At 45.3% G+C, this 23,961-nt stretch overlaps 1 protein-coding gene across 1 annotated transcript in view; it reads left to right on the top strand.

Moving 5' to 3' along the window:
• LOC126484942 (uncharacterized) overlaps window positions 1–23,961 on the top strand; it is a 330,159-nt gene that overhangs the window by 176,250 nt on the left and 129,948 nt on the right. Inside the window, exon 5 of the mRNA XM_050108543.1 lies at window positions 21,958–22,238. Within this exon, the coding sequence (XP_049964500.1) occupies window positions 21,958–22,238 (281 nt within the window). The remainder of the gene's footprint in view (window positions 1–21,957; window positions 22,239–23,961) is intronic.

Raw genomic sequence — 23,961 nt, forward strand, 5'->3', positions numbered from 1 at the left:
CCTCCTTTCCTGTTCCATTCACGAATGAAACGCGGAATGAATGACTGTCGATAAGGATCTATAAACATAAAATGTCGTGTGACTAGGGCCTCCCGTCGGGTAGACCGTTCGCCGGGTGCAAGTCTTTAGATTGGACACCACTTCGGCGACTTGCGCGTCGATGGGGATGATGATGATGATGATGATGATGATGATGATGATGATGATGATGATAAAACAAAACCCAGTCTCTGAGCGGAGAAAATTTCCGACCCAGCGCGACTCAGCTTCCGGAGCGGACAAAGATCTGTATAACATACCTATAATTCCTCTCATTTTGTAGTCATGATCATTTCACGAGACGTATGTGAGATGACGTAAAATATTGCCCGACTCTACCTGTGACGTACGCTCTCGGAACTGCAACAGCAAAGCTTTCCATTATGCGCAGCGCCTCTCTTGTAACATGTGCCATTGTAGTTTGGTGAACATCATCTTAATGCTGCCGCGCTGACTAAACGATCCTGAGAAGAAATGTGCCGCTCTTCCTTAGACCCCCCCCCCCCCCCTCTCTCTCTCTCTCTCTCTCTCTCTCTCTCTCTCTCTCTCTCTCTCTCTCCCCCCCCCTGTTAATCCTACAATGTAAAGTTCCCAATCGAACAAACAATACTCAATAATCGGTCGAACAAGCGTGTTGTAAGCCACCTCTTCCTTGGATGAATTAAATTCCCGTATGTGTCTCTCGATGAAACAGTGTGGCATCTGCTTTCCTACTATTTCCCTTATGTGGTCTTCCACTTTACGTTGCTCCTGATTGTTGCTACTAGGTATTTTACTGTAGTTCCTGTTTCCAGTATTTGCCGCCAAGAGACTAACCGAACAGCGGTGGTTGTCTTCACCTATTTACGTGCAACACATTACAGTTACTTACATTTAGGATCAAATGCTAATCCCCGCACCAATCGTACATTAGTGACCAAAATTAAAGCAACAAATGGAAATTGTGCAAGGTTGCGTTTATTTTGCCACAAAAGAGTATCAACAACAGGTGATAGTAAAGCAGAAACAATGTCAAGAATACAGAACGGAAACAAGTGCAACAGGCATAACGGTAGACAAAAATGTTCTTCGTTTCTTCCAACTTAAACGGATTTGCACACACATTCCGACACCTGGTTAATGTGCTCAGTATGGGGAGTGACCCTCTCTGTCAGCAATACGGGCCTGGCAACGACAGGGCATGCTGTGGAAAAGTCATCAATTTCATGTTGAGGCAATAACGTCCATTCTTCCTACAGAGCTGCTCACAAATCTTGGAGAGAGGTTGGTGGATGTTGACGGGAATATCCCCACTTCATCGTTACCTCGGAGATGCTGTGACTTTAACAACACGTTCAGACTCACTTAAATCTTGATAACCTGCCATTGTAGCAGTAGTAACTCATCTAACAACTGCGCCAGACACTCATCTTACATAGGCGCTGCCGACCTCAGTGCTGTATTCTGCCTGCTGACGTATGTCTATATTTCAATATGCATGCCCAGACCAGTTTCTTTGGCACTTCAGTGTATATCCTCACAAAGCTTCTAGATGGTTCACAGCTTCCAGTTTCTATGCGAATCCACACTGAAGTGTCAAAGAAACTGGTATCGGCATGCGTATTCAAATAAAGACATACGTAAACAGGCAGAATACTGCGCTGCGGCAGGCAACGCCTGTCTTACATAACAAGTGTCTGGCGCAGTTGTTAAATCGGTTATGCTGCTACAATGGTACGTTATCAAGATTTAAGTGAGTTTGAATGAGGTGTTATAGTCAGCGAACAAGTGATATAGTGATGGAACGCAGCATCTCCGAGGCGCTGATGAAGTGGAGATTTTCCCGTACGACAATTTCACGACTATACCGTGAATATCACGAATCCGGTAAAACATCAAATCCCCGACATCGCTTCGACCGGAAAGAGATCCTGCAAGATCGGGACGAACGACGATTCAAGAGAATCGTTCAACGTGACAGAAGTGCAATCCTTCCGCAAATTGCTGTAGATATCAGTGCTGGGCCATCAACAAGTGTCAGCGTGCGAACCATTCAATGAAACATCATGGATATAAGCTGTCGGAGCCGAAGGCCCACTCGTGTACCCCTGACGATTGCACGACACAATGCTTTACGACTCGTTTGGGCCCGTCAACACAAAAATTGGACTGTTGATGACTGGAAACATGTTGCCTGGTGGGACGAATCTCGTTTCAAATTATATCGAGCGGATGGACCTCCTGAATCCATGGAACCTGCATGTCAGCAGGGACTGTGCAAGCTGATGGAGGCTCAGTAATGGTGTGGTGCGTGTTAAGTTTGAGTGATTGGGACCTCTGACATTTCTAGACACCACTCTGACAGGTGACACGTACGTAAAATGGTTCAAATGGCTCTGAGCACTATGGGACTTAACTTCTGAGGTCATCAGTCCCCTAGCACTTAGAACTGCTTAAACCGAACTAACCTAAGGACGTCACACACATCCATGCCCGAGGCAGGATTCGAACCTGCGATCGTAGCGGTCGCGCGGTTCCAGACCTTAGCGCCTAGAACCGCTCGGCCGGCCACGTGCGTAAGCATCCTGTCTGATCACCTGCAGCCATTCATGTCTATTGTACATTCCGATGGACTAGGGCAATTCCAGCAGGACAGTGCGACATCCCACACCTCTAGAATTACTACAGAGTGGTTCACGAACACTCTTCTCAATTTAAACACTTTCGCTGGCCACGAAACTCCCCAGACATGAACATTATTGAGCACATCTGGGATGCCTTGCAAGACCTACACCCCCTCGTACTCTTACGGACTTATGGACAGCCCTGCAGTATCCATGGTGTCAGTCCCTCCAGCACTACTTCAGATTCCCGGGTTCGATTCTCGGCGGGGTCAGGAATTTTCTCCGCCTCGTGATAACTGGGTGTTGTGTGATGTCCTTTAGGTTAGTTAGGTTTCAGTAGTTCTAAGTTCTAGGGGACTCATGACCCCAGATGTTAAGTCCCATAGTGCTCAGAGCTATTTGAACCATTTTTGAACTACTTCAGACATTAGTCGAGTCCGTGCCACGTCGTGTTGTGGCACTTCTGCGTGCTCGCGGGGTCCCTACACGATATTAGGCATATGTACCAGTTTTCTTGGCTCTTCAGTGTATAATACACTAATCACATGCGTAAACAAAGCGATCGATATGAGGTAAAGCCTTACAGGTATGCAGCCCGCTTAACGTAATGGTAACGGGGTTGTAAAATTAACTGACCAAAGCTACAAGTAAAACTAGGGTAGTGTACGCTTACTAAAGTTATTCTACGGTAACTTGCGGCAGTACTACAACTCTGCTCCTAGATATCACACGAATTTTCCGGGAACGTTAGGTCTTGTACGCGGAGGCGGGTTCTCTGAAGGCAGCCGCTGTGCTGTAAACAGACAGGGGCAGGGGCAGGCGTCCAGGGGAACACGAGTCAGCTGCGGCGCCCTCTGCGTCTCGGGTGTCCGCCTGAGTGACAGCCGTGCGGCTGTTTAGCGTCTCGCTGACAGGCGCGTGGGTGGCGCGAAACACGAGACGCGAACCCCGGACCCCCCGGGTCGCGGGCCACGGCACCGCCTGCCTTCCTCTGTCTTTCCCTTCTCCCTCTTCTTCTGCCTGGGGATGAGCAACAGTGGGAGATGGTCCGTTGTGTATCTACATCTACACATATACTCCGGAAACCATTGTGAAGTGCATGGCGGAGGTTTCGTCCCATTGTAGGAGTTATTACATCTACATCTACATCTACATTTATACTCCGCAAGCCACCCAACGGTGTGTGGGGGAGGGCACTTCACGTGCCACTGTCATTACCTCCCTTTTCTGTTCCAGTCGCGTATGGTTCGCGGGAAGAACGACTGTCTGAAAGCCTCCGTGCGCGCTCTAATCTCTCTAATTTTACATTCGTGATCTCCGCGGGAGGTATAAGTAGGGGGAAGCAATATATTCGATACGTCATCCAGAAACGCACCCTCTTGAAACCTGGCGAGCAAGCTACACCGCGATGCAGAGCGCCTCTCTTGCAGAGTCTGCCACTTGAGTTTGTTACACATCTCCGTAACGCTATCACGCTTACCAAATAACCCTGTGACGAAACGCGCAGCTCTTCGTTGGATCTTCTCTATCTCCTCTGTCAATCCGTCCTGGTACGGATCCCACACTGATGAGCAATACTCAAGCATAGGTCGAACAAGTGTTTTGTAAGCCACCTGCTTTGTTGATGGACTACATTTTCTAACGACTCTCCCAATGAATCTCAACCTGGCACCCGCCTTACCAACAATTAATTTTATATGATCATTCCACTTCAAATCGTTCCGCACGCATACTCCCAGATATTTTACAGAAGTAACTGCTACCAGTGTTTGCTCCGCTATCATATAATCATACAATAAAGGATCCTTCTTTCTATGTATTCGCAATACATTACATTTGTCTATGTTAAGGGTCAGTTGCCACTCGCTGCACCAAGTGCCTATCCGCTGCAGATCTTCCTGCATTTCGCTACAGTTGTTTAATGCTGCAACTTCTCTGTATACTACAGCATCATCCGCGAAAAGCGGCATGGAACTTCCGACAGTATCTACTAGGTCATTTATATATATAGTGAAAAGCAATGGTCCCATAACACTCCTCTGTGGCACGCCAAAGACACTGGACTCGCATTCGGAAGGACGACGGTTCAATCCCGCGTCCGGCCATCCTGATTTAGGTTTTCCGTGATTTCCCTAAATCGCTCCAGGCAAATGCTGAGATGGTTCCTTTGAAAGGGCACTGTCGACTTCGTTCCCTGTCCTTCCCTAATCCGATGAGACCGATGACCTCGCTGTTTGGTCTCTTCCCCCAAAAAACCAACCAACCAACCACGCCAAGGGTTACTTTAACGTCTGTAGACATCTCTCCATTGATAACAACATGCTGTGTTCTGTTTGCTAAAAACTCTTCAATCCAGCCACACAGCTGGTCTGATATTCCGTAGGCTCTTACTTTGTTTATCAGGCGACAGTGCGGAACTGTATCGAACGCCTTCCGGAAGTCAGGGAAAATAGCATCTACCTGGGAGCGTGTATCTAATATTTCTGGGTCTCATGAACAAATAAAGCGAGTTGGGTCTCACATGCTCGCTGTTTCCGGAATCCATGTTGATTCCTACAGAGTAGATTCTGGCTTTTAGATTAAGGCTTTTTCCCGTTCTATTTACGTGTGAAGCGCGGGAAGAACGATTCCTTAAACGCCTCAATCCGCGCTGTAATTAATGTAATCGTGTTCTCGCGATCGCAATCGTAGCGACATAAAGGAGGTTGTCGCATATTCCTAAATCGCTTAAGGGAAATAATATTTCAAATTCGATGAAATTTGACATTTTCTGTGTTGTTTTCCATAATGCACTTTAGACTGCTGAACATTTTGGAAAATTATACACTAAAACAGACAATTTTAAAACTTTAAAATAATATTTTTAGACTTAAAATACGACAAACCATTCTCGGCACCTCTTATATACTGCCAGAGTTGAAGAATCGTATCGTGGGGACCATGCAGTCTAGGAGGCTGTGCATTTCCATGTTTTGATGCCACTGTTACGTCTCAGAAGTTGACGTTACAAATAAACAATTCAGTCCTTTGTTTCTGGCACTAGTTAGTACAATAATAACTCTAGCCAGCGATTTCTGTAGTGTGCTTGTACGTGCTCTTTCACATGTATATAAAACGAATAAACGTAAAAATATGTTCAAAAAACGCAAATTTGCGTGTAACAGATGTGCCACATACGAATTTCTGTCTGAAGTTCTTCAAAACACGTGTGCAAAAAGTGAAGGAAGTATAAATAACGAGAATAATATGAAGTGACCACGTCTTCTTCTTCTTGGTGTAGGTATAGGCAGGATGAATTTTCTCTTAATCTTTGGGAATAATGGTTGCAGTCAAACTTATATTCATATACACTCCTGGAAATGGAAAAAAGAACACATTGACACCGGTGTGTCAGACCCACCATACTTGCTCCGGACACTGTGAGAGGGCTGTACAAGCAATGATCACACGCACGGCACAGCGGACACACCAGGAACCGCGGTGTTGGCCGTCGAATGGCGCTAGCTGCGCAGCATTTGTGCACCGCCGCCGTCAGTGTCAGCCAGTTTGCCGTGGCATACGGAGCTCCATCGCAGTCTTTAACACTGGTAGCATGCCGCAACAGCGTGGACGTGAACCGTATGTGCAGTTGACGGACTTTGAGCGAGGGCGTATAGTGGGCATGCGGGAGGCCGGGTGGACGTACCGCCGAATTGCTCAACACGTGGGGCGTGAGGTCTCCACAGTACATCGATGTTGTCGCCAGTGGTCGGCGGAAGGTGCACGTGCCCGTCGACCAGGGACCGGACCGCAGCGACGCACGGATGCACGCCAAGACCGTAGGATCCTACGCAGTGCCGTAGGGGACCGCACCGCCACTTCCCAGCAAATTAGGGACACTGTTGCTCCTGGGGTATCGGCGAGGACCATTCGCAACCGTCTCCATGAAGCTGGGCTACGGTCCCGCACACCGTTAGGCCGTCTTCCGCTCACGCCCCAACATCGTGCAGCCCGCCTCCAGTGGTGTCGCGACAGGCGTGAATGGAGGGACGAATGGAGACGTGTCGTCTTCAACGATGAGAGTCGCTTCTGCCTTGGTGCCAATGATGGTCGTATGCGTGTTTGGCGCCGTGCAGGTGAGCGCCACAATCAGGACTGCATACGACCGAGGCACACAGGGCCAACACCCGGCATCATGGTGTGGGGAGCGATCTCCTACACTGGCCGTACACCACTGGTGATCGTCGAGGGGACACTGAATAGTGCACGGTACATCCAAACCGTCATCGAACCCATCGTTCTACCATTCCTAGACCGGCAAGGGAACTTGCTGTTCCAACAGGACAATGCACGTCCACATGTATCCCGTGCCACCCAACGTGCTCTAGAAGGTGTAAGTCAACTACCCTGGCCAGCAAGATCTCCGGATCTGTCCCCCATTGAGCATGTTTGGGACTGGATGAAGCGTCGTCTCACGCGGTCTGCACGTCCAGCACGCACGCTGGTCCAACTGAGGCGCCAGGTGGAAATGGCATGGCAAGCCGTTCCACAGGACTACATCCAGCATCTCTACGATCGTCTCCATGGGAGAATAGCAGCCTGCATTGCTGCGAAAGGTGGATATACACTGTACTAGTGCCGACATTGTGCATGCTCTGTTGCCTGTGTCAATGTGCCTGTGGTTCTGTCAGTGTGATCATGTGATGTATCTGACCCCAGGAATGTGTCAATAAAGTTTCCCCTTCCTGGGACAATGAATTCACGATGTTCTTATTTCAATTTCCAGGAGTGTACTTGCTAAAATCCGAGTTAGTAAAGGAATGTTGGATGGGAAGCCCCCAGATTGCGAATGAATCTTTGAATAATGTTGTGTGGTTCCACGTGCGTAATTTTATTTTCGCCTAATGACTCTAAATTTACCAGTCTCTAATGCAGAAGTAACTTTTAACGCTGGAAAATATAACAGACGAAAGGTTCTGGAGAAGATAGAGGTTTGCGCAAACTGGATGTGTTTCGAAGGCAGGCCAAGCAGAGTTTGCTGCTCAGTAAATGAAAAAAAGGCAAGAAAGAAAAGGAGATGGTAAGCACTGGGCGATAGTGACGGTGAAGTGAACCCATGTAACGGGCCAAGACAAGTCTAGTGCATTAAAAAGTCAAAACTTTAGGTCTCTATAAAATTTGTAAGTTAAAAACTCAGTATCTCGGAACAACTATGCTATAAATGACCCGTTGTCGCAAAAAGTATTAAATAAGCAAAAATAAAATTTTCACATCATGCCAGGAATGAGATTCAACAGTGACGGAACTAAAATAACAAATATCCCACGTTGTTTATGTTAATTTATTCACAAAATTTTTCCAGAAAAATTAGGAGTTTGCGAAAAATATCGTAACATGCCTCATGACACATTTTCTGTAATAATCATGTTTCAGTATATCTACAAAAGTACATTAATTCAGTATGGAACATTGGTAGTTGCTGTTTTAAAAACTTTCTAAGATAACAGGTCACATAGTCTGAGAATTTAACACGGGCAGCATAGGACGTAAAATCGCTCCTTAAATCTTCGTGCTGCCCTTCTTTGCATCTGTTCAGTATCTCCTATTTCGTACGGGTCCGATGAATTTGAACAATATTCTAGGATGGTTCTCACGAGTGTTTTGTATGACTGCATTTTCTCCGATGAACCAGAGTTTTCCACCTTCTTTACCTACGACTGAGCTTATGTGATCGTTCCATTTCATATACCTACGAATTATGAGGTGCAGCTATATGTATGAATTGATAGATTCCATTAGTGACCCATTAATATTGCAGTCATAGGATCCAATGTTTTGTCATTTTATGAAATGCTTATTTCTTATCATTTAAAGCATTTAAAGCCAATCTTTGCACCACTATGAAATCTTACCAAGATCTGTCAATATTTCTTGAGCTCGTTCAGATAGGAAATCACTATAGACAACTGCATCATGTGCGGAAAGTATCATACTGATATTAATATCATCTGCAAAGTCATTGATATTTGGCATGAACAGAGTCCCAACCTACACCGCTGGGAAGTTACTTCTACATCTGAAGACAGCTCTCCATCCAAGATAATATACTGTACCCTCCATTCCAAGGAACCACCAATTCTGTTACAAGTATCACTGGTACTCTATATTCCTACTTTAGATAGTAAGCGTGTGGTCAGGTACAAAGGTCAAATGTCTTTCAGAATTTACCAAACACTGAGTCTACCAGACTGTTTTCATCCATGGCTTTCGGAATGTCACGTGAAAGAAAATGCAAGTTGTGTTTTACAGGATCGACGTTTTCGGAATCAATGCTTACTGACGTGGAGATTATTCTTTTCGAGATACCTCATTAGATTTAATCTGACAGTATGTGCCAATTTTCTGCTACAAGTGGATGTCCTGGATACTAGACGGTAATTATGTGGATCACTGCTGCTGCTCTTGTTCCAGGTGAATGTGATTGGTGCTTTCTTCCAACCGCTGGCCACAGTTCTTGTTCGAGGGATCTACGGTACATTTTGGTTAAAAGAGAATCTTCTCAACCGCTGATTATGAATACAGTCTGTTGGGATTCTATCGGGCCCTTACCACCAATAGCACTAATATCTACTTCACTCATTTTTGTGTGGTACGAGGATTAAATCGGGGCATTATTCGTGGCTTTTCGTTTGTAAAGGAACATTTGACAACGGAGTTAAACATTTACGCGACTGCTTTCCTACCTTCAGTTCGATTTCCTGTCTCGCCCTTGAGTTCTGCACATTAACTTTGGTGCTACTAACAGCCTTTACATACGAGCAAAATTTCTTTGGGTTTTGTGGGAGATTTGTCGATAATATTCAGCTACGGTTGTAACTGAACGCTTCACTCTTTGTCATCTTGAAATCTTCACGCGTTTCATGTTACCGAGGTAATAATTCGGAACTAATCGTCAGAAAGGTGTTGAAGAACGAAGAGTGTGAGCCACTTGTATGTGAACCGCTGAGGTTTCGTTACGAACAACTGCCTGTTGAATCGCTACTGGTGGAACAGACATGAAAAAATTACACGCAGTTGTGTGTGTGACGTGTCCTCGGTATTTATCACTGTTTGTAGTTCATGGTTGATGGCCGCAGGACGGAGAATTTATCGTTATAAGAACTTGCAGATGTGCATTTAGTGCACAGTGGAACAGGATATAGTGCTTTCAAAGCCTGAAGACTGTACAGAGAAAAGAAATGAACACAACACTAGCGTAAGCGACCAGTTTGATGAAGCTGTTGATCCTATGTCATAATATGTTGCGTTTTATTAACGTTAGTGGTCGTATTGTGCTTCCCCCAAGCGCAAGGCACGTTGCCTTAGTTTGCAATGAAGATTCACCTTCCAGAATAACATACTAATTCGTATTTGTAAAAAATTCGAGTCACTCATCTGTCCACTCTTTTTGACGGTACGTTGGTTATTAACTGAAGAAGTTGTGCAATGTCAAATACTTTTCGGAAATCTAATGTGATAGAATGTAAACAACGTGATCAAAACTGTCCGGCCATCTGTTAGCGGACATTACTGTGTGGTGACGGCTTGAAACCTGCTGCGGACACTTAAAGTAAGGTATCTAAATGTCTGTGGAGGAATGGCAACTCATTCATCCTCAAGAACTGAAACCAGAGGAGGTCGGATAGCGGTGTTCACCGCTGGGATCTGCAGCGAAGTTCGCGTTCTGTCTCAACGAAAGGGGCAACCGCTGGGTTCAGTCTGGACCCTGGGCAGGCCAGTACATTTCATGAACGTCATTGTACACACGCCATTGCTTCACAAATGCTACTGTATAGCACGGACATTTGTCATACTGATACAATGGTTCAAATGACTCTGAGCACCATGGAACTTAACATCTGAGGTCATCAGTCCCTAGAACTTGGAACTACTTAAATCTAACTATCCTAAGGACATCACACACATCCATGCCCGAGGCAGGATTCGAACCTGCGACCCTAGCACTCGCGCGGTTCCAGACTGAAGCGCTTACAACCGTTCGGCCACACCGGCCGGCACTGATACAATCACTGATCATATCCGAATTATTCCACCACTGTGCACAATGTTGTAAAATGTGCTCATAACCTTCGCCATTTAGTGTTTTTTTAAGCGTGACAGTGGGATCACACCGCAATCAGGAAAAATACTCCCATAGCGTTACACAACCTCCTCCGTACCGCACTGTTGGCACTACATCAAGATTTAATTTCTACTGGAAATCTCCCGAACGACGTTCCGGCACATCCCAAGGAAATTTTTTTCTTTAACTCACTGGAACAACTCAGCACAGGACATTTAAAATAGTACACGTGTATTTAGTCGCAATGTAAGAATAATTTGGCGCTGCGGCGGCATCAACGCACGTAACATTGGGTAACCAACATGATTCGATGGACGGACAGGGCCGTTGGGCGGAGAGTGTGTGTGTGTGTGTGTGTGTGTGTGTGTGTGTGTGTGTGTGTGTGCGCGCGCGCGTGTGTTTGGATCTTTTGTTCTTTTTGTTTTGATTGTAAGAAGTTGTTTTAAAACCTGAATTTCACAACAGTATTCCGTAAAAAATAAATTATAAATTTTACCAACTCGTGACTTGTGACTTTATGGCTGTATGTGTGTATGAGGAGGGGAGGGGGGCGTTGTATGCTTGAAGAGGTAGGTTCTAGAAACTAAAATTATAGAAATTAAGCGCTGCACTACACATGATGACAAGTAAAGTTCTCTTGGTATTCGCCAGATCCAAATCCTTACTTCACATTACCACAGTTTATTGCGTCTTTCATCAGTCCAAATCACTCGTTTCCAGTCATCCAAAGTCCAGTATCATTGCTCTTTACACCACCTTAAGCGTCTTTTAGTACTGACTACAGAAATTTGTCATGTACGACGAGCTATCCTACCATTGTACCCGGTTGTTATTAACTCCTTATGTACAGTCATTGTGCTAGTATTCGGACTGATGGTTGCCCTTTGGAACTCGTGTGTGATACCTTCAGCTGGTCTCGCGCGATTTTTTGCAATCGCCCTCTGCACTGCTCGACGCTCCATGTTCTGCAGTACCTGAGGTTGCCTGGTCTTGCTTTCACAGTGGTTGTTCTTTCGCGTTTCCATTTCACAATCACATCACCAACAATCTACTTGGGCAGCTTTAGAAGAGTTGCAGTGTTCCTGGTGAATTGATTACTCAGGCGACATCCAATGACTAGTCCACGTTGGAAGTCACTGGGCAAACCTGGACGACAGATGTTCCTGGTACTGCTTCTCTACTGACAGCACAGTACCCCCGTCTCATTTTATACTAGCAGGTCGGTATTTCGTGACGTCTATCGGTAAGTTCCGCATTACACAAGGTATCCAGATATCTCTGATCGGACAGTGTATCTACTGTATGGAAGATACAGTGTGTGAATGAAGCAAGCTGTGCCTAGCTGGGAAGCGGACCAGGACAGAGCCCGCGATACCCCCGTGGCGGGCCGCACCGCACCGCAGCGCACAGTGCGCGGCGCCAGCCGGTAGCGGCCGCAGCAGGAAATGACGAGCCGCGAGTGGTGTCGCTGCCGGCCGCAGGAAATGAAGTCGCTGTTTGTGTTGGCCGCCGCCGCTTCCTGCGCCCGCACACAAATACTGCGCGCGCATGCGCACTGCGGCCGCTGCGCTCCTCCCCTGCTCTGCCTCAGTCCGACTGTCTGTGGGGTCACTCCTGGACGCCCACTTTATAGGTGATCACTGCTAATTTAGAGCGTCAAACGCATCAAAAACGGGGATTAGTGGGGAGAGAATAAGCATATTGAAAAATAATAAATTTATATATTATCTCGTCATTATTCAGAAAAGTTGCGTAGATTAGTGTTACATCGTTTCGACGACGAGATCATGACGTGCCAAAAGCTCTGAACAAGGCTGCTAAAACGATTCATGCAAAGGATGGGAAGCTTAAATCTGGGTTAGTGGTTGGCTGGTATTTTGAGTCCCAATGCCTCCAAACAGCGTCCATTCGTTTAATCATTATACCGCCTCCTTCTGTATGATCATCGCAAGAGATGGCAAATTGCAGTGAGATCATCCAATTTAAGATCCCTGTGAAGGCAAATCTCGGACTAATTCTCTTGAAAATGACACACTGTTTGCCAACTCGAGCCTGTCCCCCGTCTCCGATAACCTCACTGTCAATGTTACGTTAAACTACAGTGCCTTAGCACCAGAATTAGCAGCTGCTGTTACATCCCTTTCGGTATGGATGTGTAACGGCGATCCCTCGGGCCAGGTCAGCAGGCGTCGAGGCTGTGAGGTGACGGTACAATGTATTGGAGGCCGAGCTCCGAGGGCTGGGGAGTGTTAGTCTCGCCCGAAAACACAAGAGAAACTGGGGTTGTGTGAAATAAAATAAAAATTTGTTGACTTGTTGGCTGTCTTCCCCGGTGATCAGGAAACAGATCGGGTTGCTCTGCCAGGCGCTGACGAGAAATACTGTACACAGCACCCAAACAGAATGCGTAGTTTTGCGGCGGATCGGGCACCCTGCCTGATGGCGTAGCAGCGCGACGGCGGCAGTGTGATAGGCCGTGTGGTGGCCTTCGGACGTGCCACGATGAACTGGAACGCCTCAGTGCGTTCAAAGAGGGAGGCGCGATTAGCCTTTAACCCACAGCATCTCCCGGATGGCGGTTCTCGTGAAGGCACAAAACACGGGGCTTCTTAAGCACTCACTACGTGACACACGTACTGCCTGGGAAGCATTCAGATGCCCACCCAGCGAGTAGATGGTAACAGCTTGCTGTCAGTCGAAAAGGCCTTTCATCAAAAGAAGGCTCAGTACGTTCGCACCTTCTGCCCGCCACGGCTGCGACCTATCAGGAATGACGGCGTGGAGCGACAAAGTCTACCCACAGCCGGCAGGCTGCTGTCTCGTAGTTGAAGTCTTCAGGCAAGCAGCAAGTACCACGTCATGGTGCGCCAGCCTCGTTGACCTGTAATTAGCGAAGCTGTCATTCCGTCGTGGTCAGCGTTGCAGTCGGAGTGAAGAGAGACAATGATGGTGGTGGTGATGTTTTGGTTTGTGGGGCGTTCAACTGCGCGTTCATCAGCGCCCGTACAAAGGCCCAATTTTTTAAACAATCCAATCTACTCACTGTTACGATTATGATGAAAAGATACGTGCCACACAAACACCCAGTGTCCGGGCAGAGAAAATCCTCAGCCCGGCTGGGAGTCGAACACGGGACCCCGTCATCCAAAGCCACTAGACCACGAGCTGCGGACAGAGACAATGAGGACGAGCTGACCGAAACAGAGGTACTTAAAGTCAAATACCACGTCATAGTAGCAGCTCCGGCGGCCATTTACTCTCTCTTAAACAGAGGTGTCAGTGGTCCTGTCCGTACCGTGGTGTCTCAAGTACGCCTTGGATCGCTGCAGATTACTACCCCGTGTTGTAGAGTGTGCAGAACGAAATTCTGGGTGCTGTCTACTGCACCGTTTGCACACCTTGCTGTAGCTCTGCTTGCTGTGTATGGGCGTTGCCATGCTGTTGGATATTAGCGCTTTTCACGTGCTCTAGATTCCGGTTTTGACCCAACGACTGAATTGGACTTGGTTCTTTTAACGTTTGTGCCGAGAATTAGCGTTGGGAATTTACTAACGCATCCGGAAACAGGGTTGCTGTGCAACAAGTGTCCGAAACACATTTGGCGTTAGCAGCTATAAATTACTTTTTTCTTTCGATATACCTCCTATGGAATGGAAAACTATGCCTTACAGTGGAATTACAGGTAACTGCGCTAATTTTTCACTATGCCTCTTGCCATTATGTAACTGCTGATATTCGAGGGCCGGCCGTTGTGGCCGATCAGTTCTAGGCGCTTCAGTCTGGAACCGCGCTGCTGCTACGGTCGCAGGTTCGAATCCTGCCTCGGGCATGGATGAGTGTGCTGTCCTTAGGTTAGTTAGGTTTAAGTAGTTCTAAGTCTAGGGGACTGATGACCTCAGATGTTAAGTCCCATAGTGCTCAGAGCCATTTGAGCCATTTGTTATTAGAGTTACAAAAGTATTACTTGACCCGTAACTTGCAATATTTGCGCATATGAGACACACTTGAAGAGAGATACACTTGAAGAGAGATACACTTGAAGAGAGATACACTTGAAGAGAGATACACTTGAAGAGAGATACACTTGAAGAGAGATACACTTGAAGAGAGATACACTTGAAGAGAGATACACTTGAAGAGAGATACACTTGAAGAGAGATACACTTGAAGAGAGAATTGTGTGTGTGTGTGTGTGTGTGTGTGTGTGTGTGTGTGTGTGTGTGTGCTCGAGCGCGTGCGTGCGTGCGTGTGCCGTAGATACTTCTTCAGATGCCTAGAGTCCTATTGCAGACACGTCGTCAACATTTCTTCTCCTCGTAGGATAACTTTTTATATGTAGCAGATCTCATCTTTTTTTAATTTCCGTGAAGAGCCTTTAAGTTTTAATTTTTTTAGATTTGTTTTCATATTTGTTTGCCTTTAGTTCTACCGCGAGAAGTATTCTAACAAACGAAATCTCTAGATAATATTTAAACCCCACAGCCAAAATGAGAAAGGTGTGATACCGAGTAGAGGGAGAGGGCTAATTTAAGCTCTGAAAACTGGATACAAACGAGTAGTGTCAGTTACGAGGTAGTGAGCTCATGCGAGACCAGATCATATAACAGCGTAATCACAAAGTCCATGAAATATTTCAAGAAATTGGCACTGGTAGATAGCGTAGAGCAACGTAATTAATGATACAGTTTGTGAAGGACAAACCTTCGAAGATTTTTATAGTGTTTATAAATGTTCTGTATGTTCACCAATCGTCACTCGGCGCACATCTACTTGATTTTGCAATTCTGCGCATTCACGACCCAGCATATCATAAATGACGGTGAGAACAGCTTCTGCGATGTCGAGTCTGAATCCGTAGAGGTGGGACGTAAACGCTATCCTTGATATCATCATCATCATCATCATCTCCATCTTGAAGGGTTTCCAGCCCCAGGCTGGGTCTGTTTGGAGAATAAGCCTTTCCTTCTGGTCCTGCTTTGTCGCCATTGTTCTGTGTTCACACTAGTCCAGTTCTCGCCTCTTCTTGCAACATTTTTCTCCATATCTTTCAGCCACCTATCCCTTGGTGTTCCTCTCGGTCGTTTCCTCGCATCTCCATTTAACGTATCCTTTTGGGAATCCTCTTGTCTTCCATTCTTTTTAAGTGTCCATACCATCTTAGCCTTGATGTTTCTGTCATGCTCTGCAAGGGCTCCTCTTTCACTATTTCTCTTACCTAATGATTATAAAGAATACGCCTCGATTGTAAGTAGAAACCGGATGTTGACCTAGGTTTCGGCGCGGATAACCACGACTTCTTCGGAACACACTAAACCATGTCAATAGATGTACTTAGTTCAAACGTCAGAAGTGTGCTCCCTCGCCCCAGCCAAGATTCGGTGGGCCGCGTGTTGTCAGGTAAACGAGGCGGATTCTTTATAATCATTATATTATTCACGATTGCTGACGCGCTGCAGTGTTAAAAGTTCTCATTTCTTTTACCCATTCATGCCTCATCATATCTCTTCTTGTTACTCCTATCCTACATACGAGGAACTTGATATCACATGCCTGTAATCTGCTTACATCTCTTTTCTTCTTTATCTATGTTTCAGATGCATAGACCAGTACAGGGATGTAGTAACTCCTATATAACACTTCTTTGGTTTTGTTGTGTGGACGTCTTTGTTCCAAACCAGGACCCTAACACTTTGCAGGAATGCTTCAGACAGTCTGCCAAGTTCACTGATTTCTTTTTAATTTCTTCTGTTTTCCTCTCACACTTCCCAAGTGCCTGTGACTCCCCCACCTTCTCCAATTGTCCACCTCTAATATTTATTCCGCTATTGGTCTCTCTTTCTTGCAAACTGTAATCAGGATCTCACATTTACATTAAATTTCATGCCATGTTGTGTCACAGCTTCTTCCCAAGCGCCAAGCTGTTCCTCACATCCTCACTGTTTCCCCCAGCAAGTCATTCGCGAAAACCATAGCTTTCACATTGCTTCTCAAGTTTTTTCTGTCACCTTAGTCATTATCTCATCCAATACCACAATTAAGAGGAGAGGTGGCAGTGCGCTGCACTATTTCACACCACTTGTTTACTCAAACCAGTCCGTCCGTTCATTTCCCACTTTCACACAACCCAGACTTCCACAGTACATCTCCTCTACTTTGCTTGTCGTCTCTTTTGCCCGTTCCCTCCTTTTATAGTGCTTGCCGTATCTTTCTTCTACAGACGGTATCAAATGTCATTTGTCTATCGAGAAAGGCCTAAAAAAAAACTCCCCTACAAAATCGCAAGGCGTCAAGTCTCGTGTGGTGGTCTCATGACTTGTGCCTGGTGGGTGTGGCCGCGCGGGATTAGCCGAGCGGTCTCAGGCGCTGCAGTCATGGACTGTGCGGCTGATCCCGACGGAGGTTCGAGTCCTCCCTCGGGCATGTGTGTGTGTGTGTGTGTGTGTGTGTGTGTGTGTGTGTGTGTGTGTGTGTGTGTGTGTCCTTAGGATAATTTAGGTTAGGTAGTGTGCAAGCTTAGGGACTGATGACCTTAGCAGTTAAGTCCCATAAGATTTCACACACATTTGAACAAGGTGGGTGTGGTCCACTACGGTCGGTGACGTTTCTGTCGACTGCTTTCCAAACTCATTTGCTGGCACCAAATTAGGAAAAATACTCTCGAGAGTTTCTCTTTCACTCACTATATCATTTGTTACGTTACGTTTGGCCGTTTACCTATACTGATTTTTTGAAATGTTTTACGGGCTGTATAATTACTCTATATATTAAAGCTGCTGGCTCGTAGGGCAGTGTTAATAAATTTAACTTTAGTGGCTTATATTTAGTGCTCTCTCAAATTTAGCCTGGGGAAACGAAAGCTGCGAGAAGGAGGTGTTGAGGTCACTTTCTGACAGGCCGGCGAGTGAAATGTGTACGCGCGTCTCGCCGCGCCGCAGCGCAGCGCCCCCGAAAATAGCCGCGGCGCCAGACCCTGCCGATATTCGCGGGTCAGCGGGACTCCACGAGTCGCAGCCGAAGTTCCTCTGAAGGCCGCGGGCTCGGCAGTACAGCAGTGCACAGCGCGCGTTCCTTGCCCCTATATCTTACGGACGTAATGAAACGCACTACTCAAGCCATCGACCTTGCTTTCGAACGTCAACGTTCAGTGTGCCGAGGTCAACGTGTTGCTGAACACTAAGAAACGATGCGACTGCTGCTTACGGTACGAGTGCCTCAGTGTGATATGCACGATTGCAGCACTCTCCAGCGGCAGTTGTCGGCTGTGTCTGGCTCGCAAATCACAGTGTTTACGAAACGGACGGCCGTAAAATTCTTACGTTAACACTACTAAAACGCACATTTTCTCCCTTGCACATGTGCTAGTCATGTTGTTCTGTCTGTTATTATTGATGATGTTGTTGTTGTTGTGGTCTTCAGTCCAGAGACTGGTTTGATGCAGCTCTCCATGCTACTCTATCCTGTGCAAGCTTCTTCATCTCCTAGTACCTACTGCAACCTACATTCTTCTGAATCTGCTTAGTGTATTCATCTCTTGATCTCCCTCTACGATTTTGACCCTCCACGCTGCCCTCCAATACTAAATTGGTGATACCTTGATGCCTCGGAACATGTCCTACCAACCGATCCCTTCTTCTAGTCAAGTTGTGCCACAAACTCCTCCCCAATTCTATTTAGTACCTCCTCATTAGTTACTGTCTATAGTATACAATCATAATACTTCCATATCGACGAACGTGTTATAAGACTAAGATGGTATGGACACTTAAAGAGAATGGTAAACAATAGGATTCCCAAAAGGATACGTGAAATGGAGATGCAGGAAACGATCGAGAGGAACAGCAGGGGATAGATGACTGAAAGGTATGGAGAAAGGTGTTGTAAAAAGAGGGGAGAACTGGACCAGTGTGAACACCGTATAATGGCGACAAAGCAGAACCAGAAGGCGAGGCTTATGTTCCAAACTGTTCGAAATGATGATGATGATGATGATGATGATGATCAACATCATGATATCAAGGATAGTGTTTACGTCTCGCCTCTACGGCTTGAGCGGTCTAAAGCGCTGCGGTCATGGACTGTGCGGCTGGTCCCAGCGGAGGTTCGAGTCCTCCCACGGGCATGGGTGTGTGTGTTTGTTCTTAGGATAATTTAGGTTAAGTAGTGTGTAAGCTTAGGGACTGACGACCTTAGCAGTTAAGTCCCATAAGATTTCACACACAAAAATACGGCTTGAGACTACGCATCGCAGAAACTGTTCTCACCGACATTTTTGATAAGGTGGATCGTGAATGCGCAGAATTGCAAAATCAATTAGATGTGCGCCGTGTGACGAAGAGTGAACATACAGAACATTTATAAACACTATAAAAAACCTCCAAGGTTTGTCCTTAACAAACTGTATCATTAATTACGTTGCTCTTGGCTATGTACCAGTGCCAATTTCTAGAAAAGTTTCATGGACTTTGTGATTACTCTGTTATATGATCTGGTCTCACATGAGCTCACTACCTCGTAAATGACAATGTTCGTTTGTATCCACATGTCAGAGCGAAAATTAGCACCCTCCCTGCCCTTGATATCACACCTTTCTCATTTTCGCCGTGGGATTTAAATATTATCTAGAGATTTCGTTTGTCAAAATACTTATAGCGGTAGAAGTAAAGGCAAAGCACGATTTGGAGATCAACCATAGCCCAACAAACATTAAAATAAATCTAAAAAATTTAAAGCTTAAAGGCTCTTCACGGAAATTAAAAAATGATGTAATCTTCTACATATAAATAGTTATCCTACGATATACAGTCAATAAGGACAAAACTTCCATTAGAACTATTTCTCGAAATGAGATGAAAATTATTTCAGCATTCTCACTTTTAGCAAAACCCTAAGGTCATTCTTATATGATCACTGTTCCTAATTGGCAGCAGAATTTTTATTACATGTGAAATACAAAACTTCAAACAAAATGCGAAGTATCTTACTGCAAGTAGTGAAGCTGTCTTTTAGATAAAGCCAATCGAATAAACTCATTCCTCGCAAAGAGCGGACTTATTGACATTACATCGAATATTATAAAATACACCGTTATTAAACTAGTTAAGTATCAGAACCTATAACAAAACGGAAAGGTTGTATTCGCGTTATAACTCGCGTGTTGTGCGAGTAAGCCGTTTTAAGGTAACGACCCATTGGACATTCGTGAAAGTATGTCATTCTTGGCAGAACTTACTGTTGTCAAATGTCAGATAATAGCATATCGGCGATTAAGGCCTTCAGAAGACGGTAACATGAAATACAAGATCGATACGAAGGAGTGGGTAGAGGGTTTGCGTCCCGCTGTATCCAGTTTATTTATTTTTTCATCTTCACTTTTTCTAAAAGACTGAACAGAATTGTTCGCACTTTTCTTCAGCATCTGATCTCTCAACTCACCCTATAGCATTTCATGGGTACGTTGTCGACTTTCTTGCAGTATTCACATTTTTGGTCTCTGAGCCTCCCTGTTACACTTCCGTATGGACTACTCCAACTCGTAAGGCTGTTAATTCTTTCGATTTCTGCTGTCACCCGTACATCATAATTCACAATCATTCCAAACGCTGTAGCAGTACTCGGGAGCATTCTCAGCAGCCTGTTGTATGCTAAATCATTCATAGGTGCAGCTTACTTCCCCACAACGTTATCAACAAATCTAAATCTTCCATTCTCCTTCCACCAACCAAGATGAATCAATGATAATACGGTGGACTCCTGTTCGGGAACACGGCGGTTCAAAACCCCTTCTTGCCAAACAGATTCGGATTTTACTTGGTTTCCGTAAACTGCTTAACATGAATGACGCGATGGATGGTTTGAAGGGTTATGGCAGATTTCCTTCCCGATCTGTCCCAAATTCGAGCTTGTGCTCCGTCGCTAATCCCTTTGTTGTCGATGGGACGTTAAACTCTAATACTGAATTTTCGTGTCCGCTTCATTTAGTGTCAGGCCTAAATATTTAAAAGATGTGTCGTCATCCCGAAGTTAATCACTAATAATCTAATTGGCTACATTTGGGTTCTACTACTTTGGTCCTGGAATTATCTCGCATTTATCCACATTGAAAAAGAGCTGCCAGTCAGTACATCAGAAGAAAGTTACGCAATGGTCTTTCTATATTTCTTGCGATCGTCCAACGACGATACACTCGTGTAGACCAGGGGTCTCCAAACTACGGCACGCGGGCGGGCCGGCAAACCCCTGGTATCCGGCCCGCCGAATATTTGAGGTGGTACCTATACTGTCAACAATTGAGTTTCGAGGCCTATCACGACCAATACACCGCGACATTGGCTCTGCTACTCGCTGCAAGACTACATAACTAAACTTATTGTTGCACCGCTTGAAATAACAATGCGTTGACATACTCTACCTCTGTTACGTCTTGCAGTAATAGTGTTGCTAACAATGATTTTGAGATTTCGTTAACTTTGCAGGACGCTTTCGTGAAGAATGTGCAGTGACATACTTTTTTGTCGCTGAAATTCACCGGAATAAAATACGCCAGAATTTCGGCCAGGTACGTCCACCAATCAAAATTATGTAATTAAATAAAAATCGTAGTTCGTTTCAGTGCTAGGTATTCTCACAACCTTAGATTTGTGCGATTTCATCTTTCCTTTAGCCTTGCATTACGGTGATCATGGAGTGCTAGGGTGCGTTAATCCCACTAGGTAGATCTTGGCCCTTATGACTTCGTGGAGGAGTCAATGTGGCCCGCAAACTAAAAAGTTTGGAGATCCCGTGTGTAGACCACAACATCGTCAAGCGAACAATATGATAATGCTGCTCACCCTGTCTGATACATGGTGTACACACGCAGGGAACACCTCTGGTCCAGTTAAATTTCCTGGAGGTACTACTTTCATTCATGCCTAGTATACCGTACTAAATCCTTTCAAAAATTGACCACACCAATCGCATTCTAAACCCCAACGGGCCATCCAGTTTGGGTCCCTCCTAGATTTTCGTAAATAAATTCAAGCGAATAGTGTTACGTATGAGTCATTAGCTGGATGATGTCTTGCCAATTCTTAACGCCAGTCTGTGGTGTGAAGCCACCTCTGTCTATCGTTGCCATTTTGGCGTTGGTATTCATTCAGGATGTTTTTGTCCCTTGATGGCCAGTTCGGCTTCAGCGTCCTAACGGGGTGCCCCGCTCTGCTTGTTTGATCCCAGGTTGTTTGGGACCAAGTGCGACAAGTGCGGACTGTCCTTCAGCAAGAACGACTTCGTGATGCGCGCCAAGACGAAGATCTACCACATCGAGTGCTTCCGGTGCAGCGCCTGCGAGCGGCAGCTGATCCCGGGGGACGAGTTCGCGCTGCGCGAGGACGGGCTCTTCTGCAAGGAGGACCACGAGGTGCTCGAGAAGGCCACCAACAGCGAGAACAACAACAACACCACCAACGTCAACAATAACAACAGCAGCACCAACAACAACGAGGGCTCCAACTCCGGTAAGTACCTGCCGACCGCTCATAGAGCTCACTACTTGCACGTAGCAGCTTTGATACTCAGTGTCACTTGTTTATGGATGGCCATTCATTCATTCATTCATTCATTCTTCGGTTGTCATAGATGAATCAAGATGAATACGGATGTAACTCTGAATTCGAATCGACGAGTGGCTGATTTCAAATATCCTCAATCGGGTTTATTTTCTTGCGGCTGCTGTGAAAACTATATGCTAATGAAAGCGATTAGTAGTAGATTTTATACAATATGTCATATTTTTGCCACAGCTGTATCGCATTTCGTCTTTCTGAAAGGATAGAAGATGAGTGTGGGGTGTGGGTCAGAAGGACACACAGAAATCACAATAGTAATCCGTTGTAGTTGCCACACACTCCTTTATTCGATCATAAAGCATTATCAAATCACAATCACAGTAATAAAGGCGATTGGCTTATAAATCCAGATCACTTGGATAAATGACAAACAAATTTCTTTAACTAGAACAAGCCCCATAAAAACTTGAATATAACTAGTTACATTAACTCAGATAAACTTCATTACTTAGATGGCATTAATGTCCACACGATTCCTATCATAACTCTAATTACTTCAAGTCAGCTAAAGAATACATTAAGTGGCAGAACACAGATCTTGTAAGATTTGGCTAGCCAACTTTCCTAAATAAAACACTATTCCTAAAAGCTTTATTACAATAAAAATCACTTCCACAACTAAGGAGGTGCTTTAATTTGACCAAACAAATTTTCAAGTTTACTTAACTCAGTTGATTAATCAAAAATGTTCAAATGTGTGTGAAATCTTATGGGACTTAACTGCTAAGGTCATCAGTCCTTAAGCTTACACACTACTTAACCTAAATTATCCTAGGGACAAACACACACACCCATGGCCGAGGGAGGACTCAAACCTCCGCCGGGACCAGCCGCACAGTCCATGACTGCAGCGCCTTAAACCACTCGGCTAATCCCGCGTGGCTGATTAATCAACAATGTTATTAAAATCATTACTACTAGAACACGACCATATGACAATAGCCCCTAAAATGAGACCGCTTCAATACTGAGTGTGAATTAGTGATAGACGCGAGCACACCAAAGGATTTTAATCAAGACAAGAGATCCGCGGGAAAGCAAATTAAATAGAAATGTACTTAACTTTGCACTGCAATTGAGCTTCAGACACCATAACTCTTCACGAGAAGGATGGAATCACAAGACAGTAACAACATAACCCGAGATGTAAAGGTAGGGGGAGAGGGGGCCTTAAATATCATTCCGCCACCGTGGTACTCTGCTCCCAGTCAGCTCTCGTCGACCACTGCCAATTATCTACAACACAAAACACATCAGCGGTGGACAATATTCTGAGCTATGAGATACACAATCTTGTCTAGAGAACAGGTGATCAATACTTTCAATGGAATCAGCCTCCGTGAGCTACTTGGCCAGTCACGTTCCTTAAAATTTGATTAAACAAGTCGCAAAAGGACCACTAAAATAATGTCCTATAGTTAAGATGACAAGAATTATCTCGGCACTTATTTAAACGCCAAACTACAATAATGAACTACAAGGTAGAATGGAAGAAATATCTCGGCATGGCTTGGAACGCCAGACACCGACCTACGCACTACTCGTAGCACTTCTAGCTACGTATTTAGACATGCTTCATGTCGGTTTGTTGGACAAATCCACATTTCTTTAA

Source organism: Schistocerca serialis, chromosome 6 (genome assembly GCF_023864345.2).
Source record: "Schistocerca serialis cubense isolate TAMUIC-IGC-003099 chromosome 6, iqSchSeri2.2, whole genome shotgun sequence".
Classification (NCBI taxonomy): Eukaryota; Metazoa; Arthropoda; class Insecta; order Orthoptera; family Acrididae; genus Schistocerca; species Schistocerca serialis.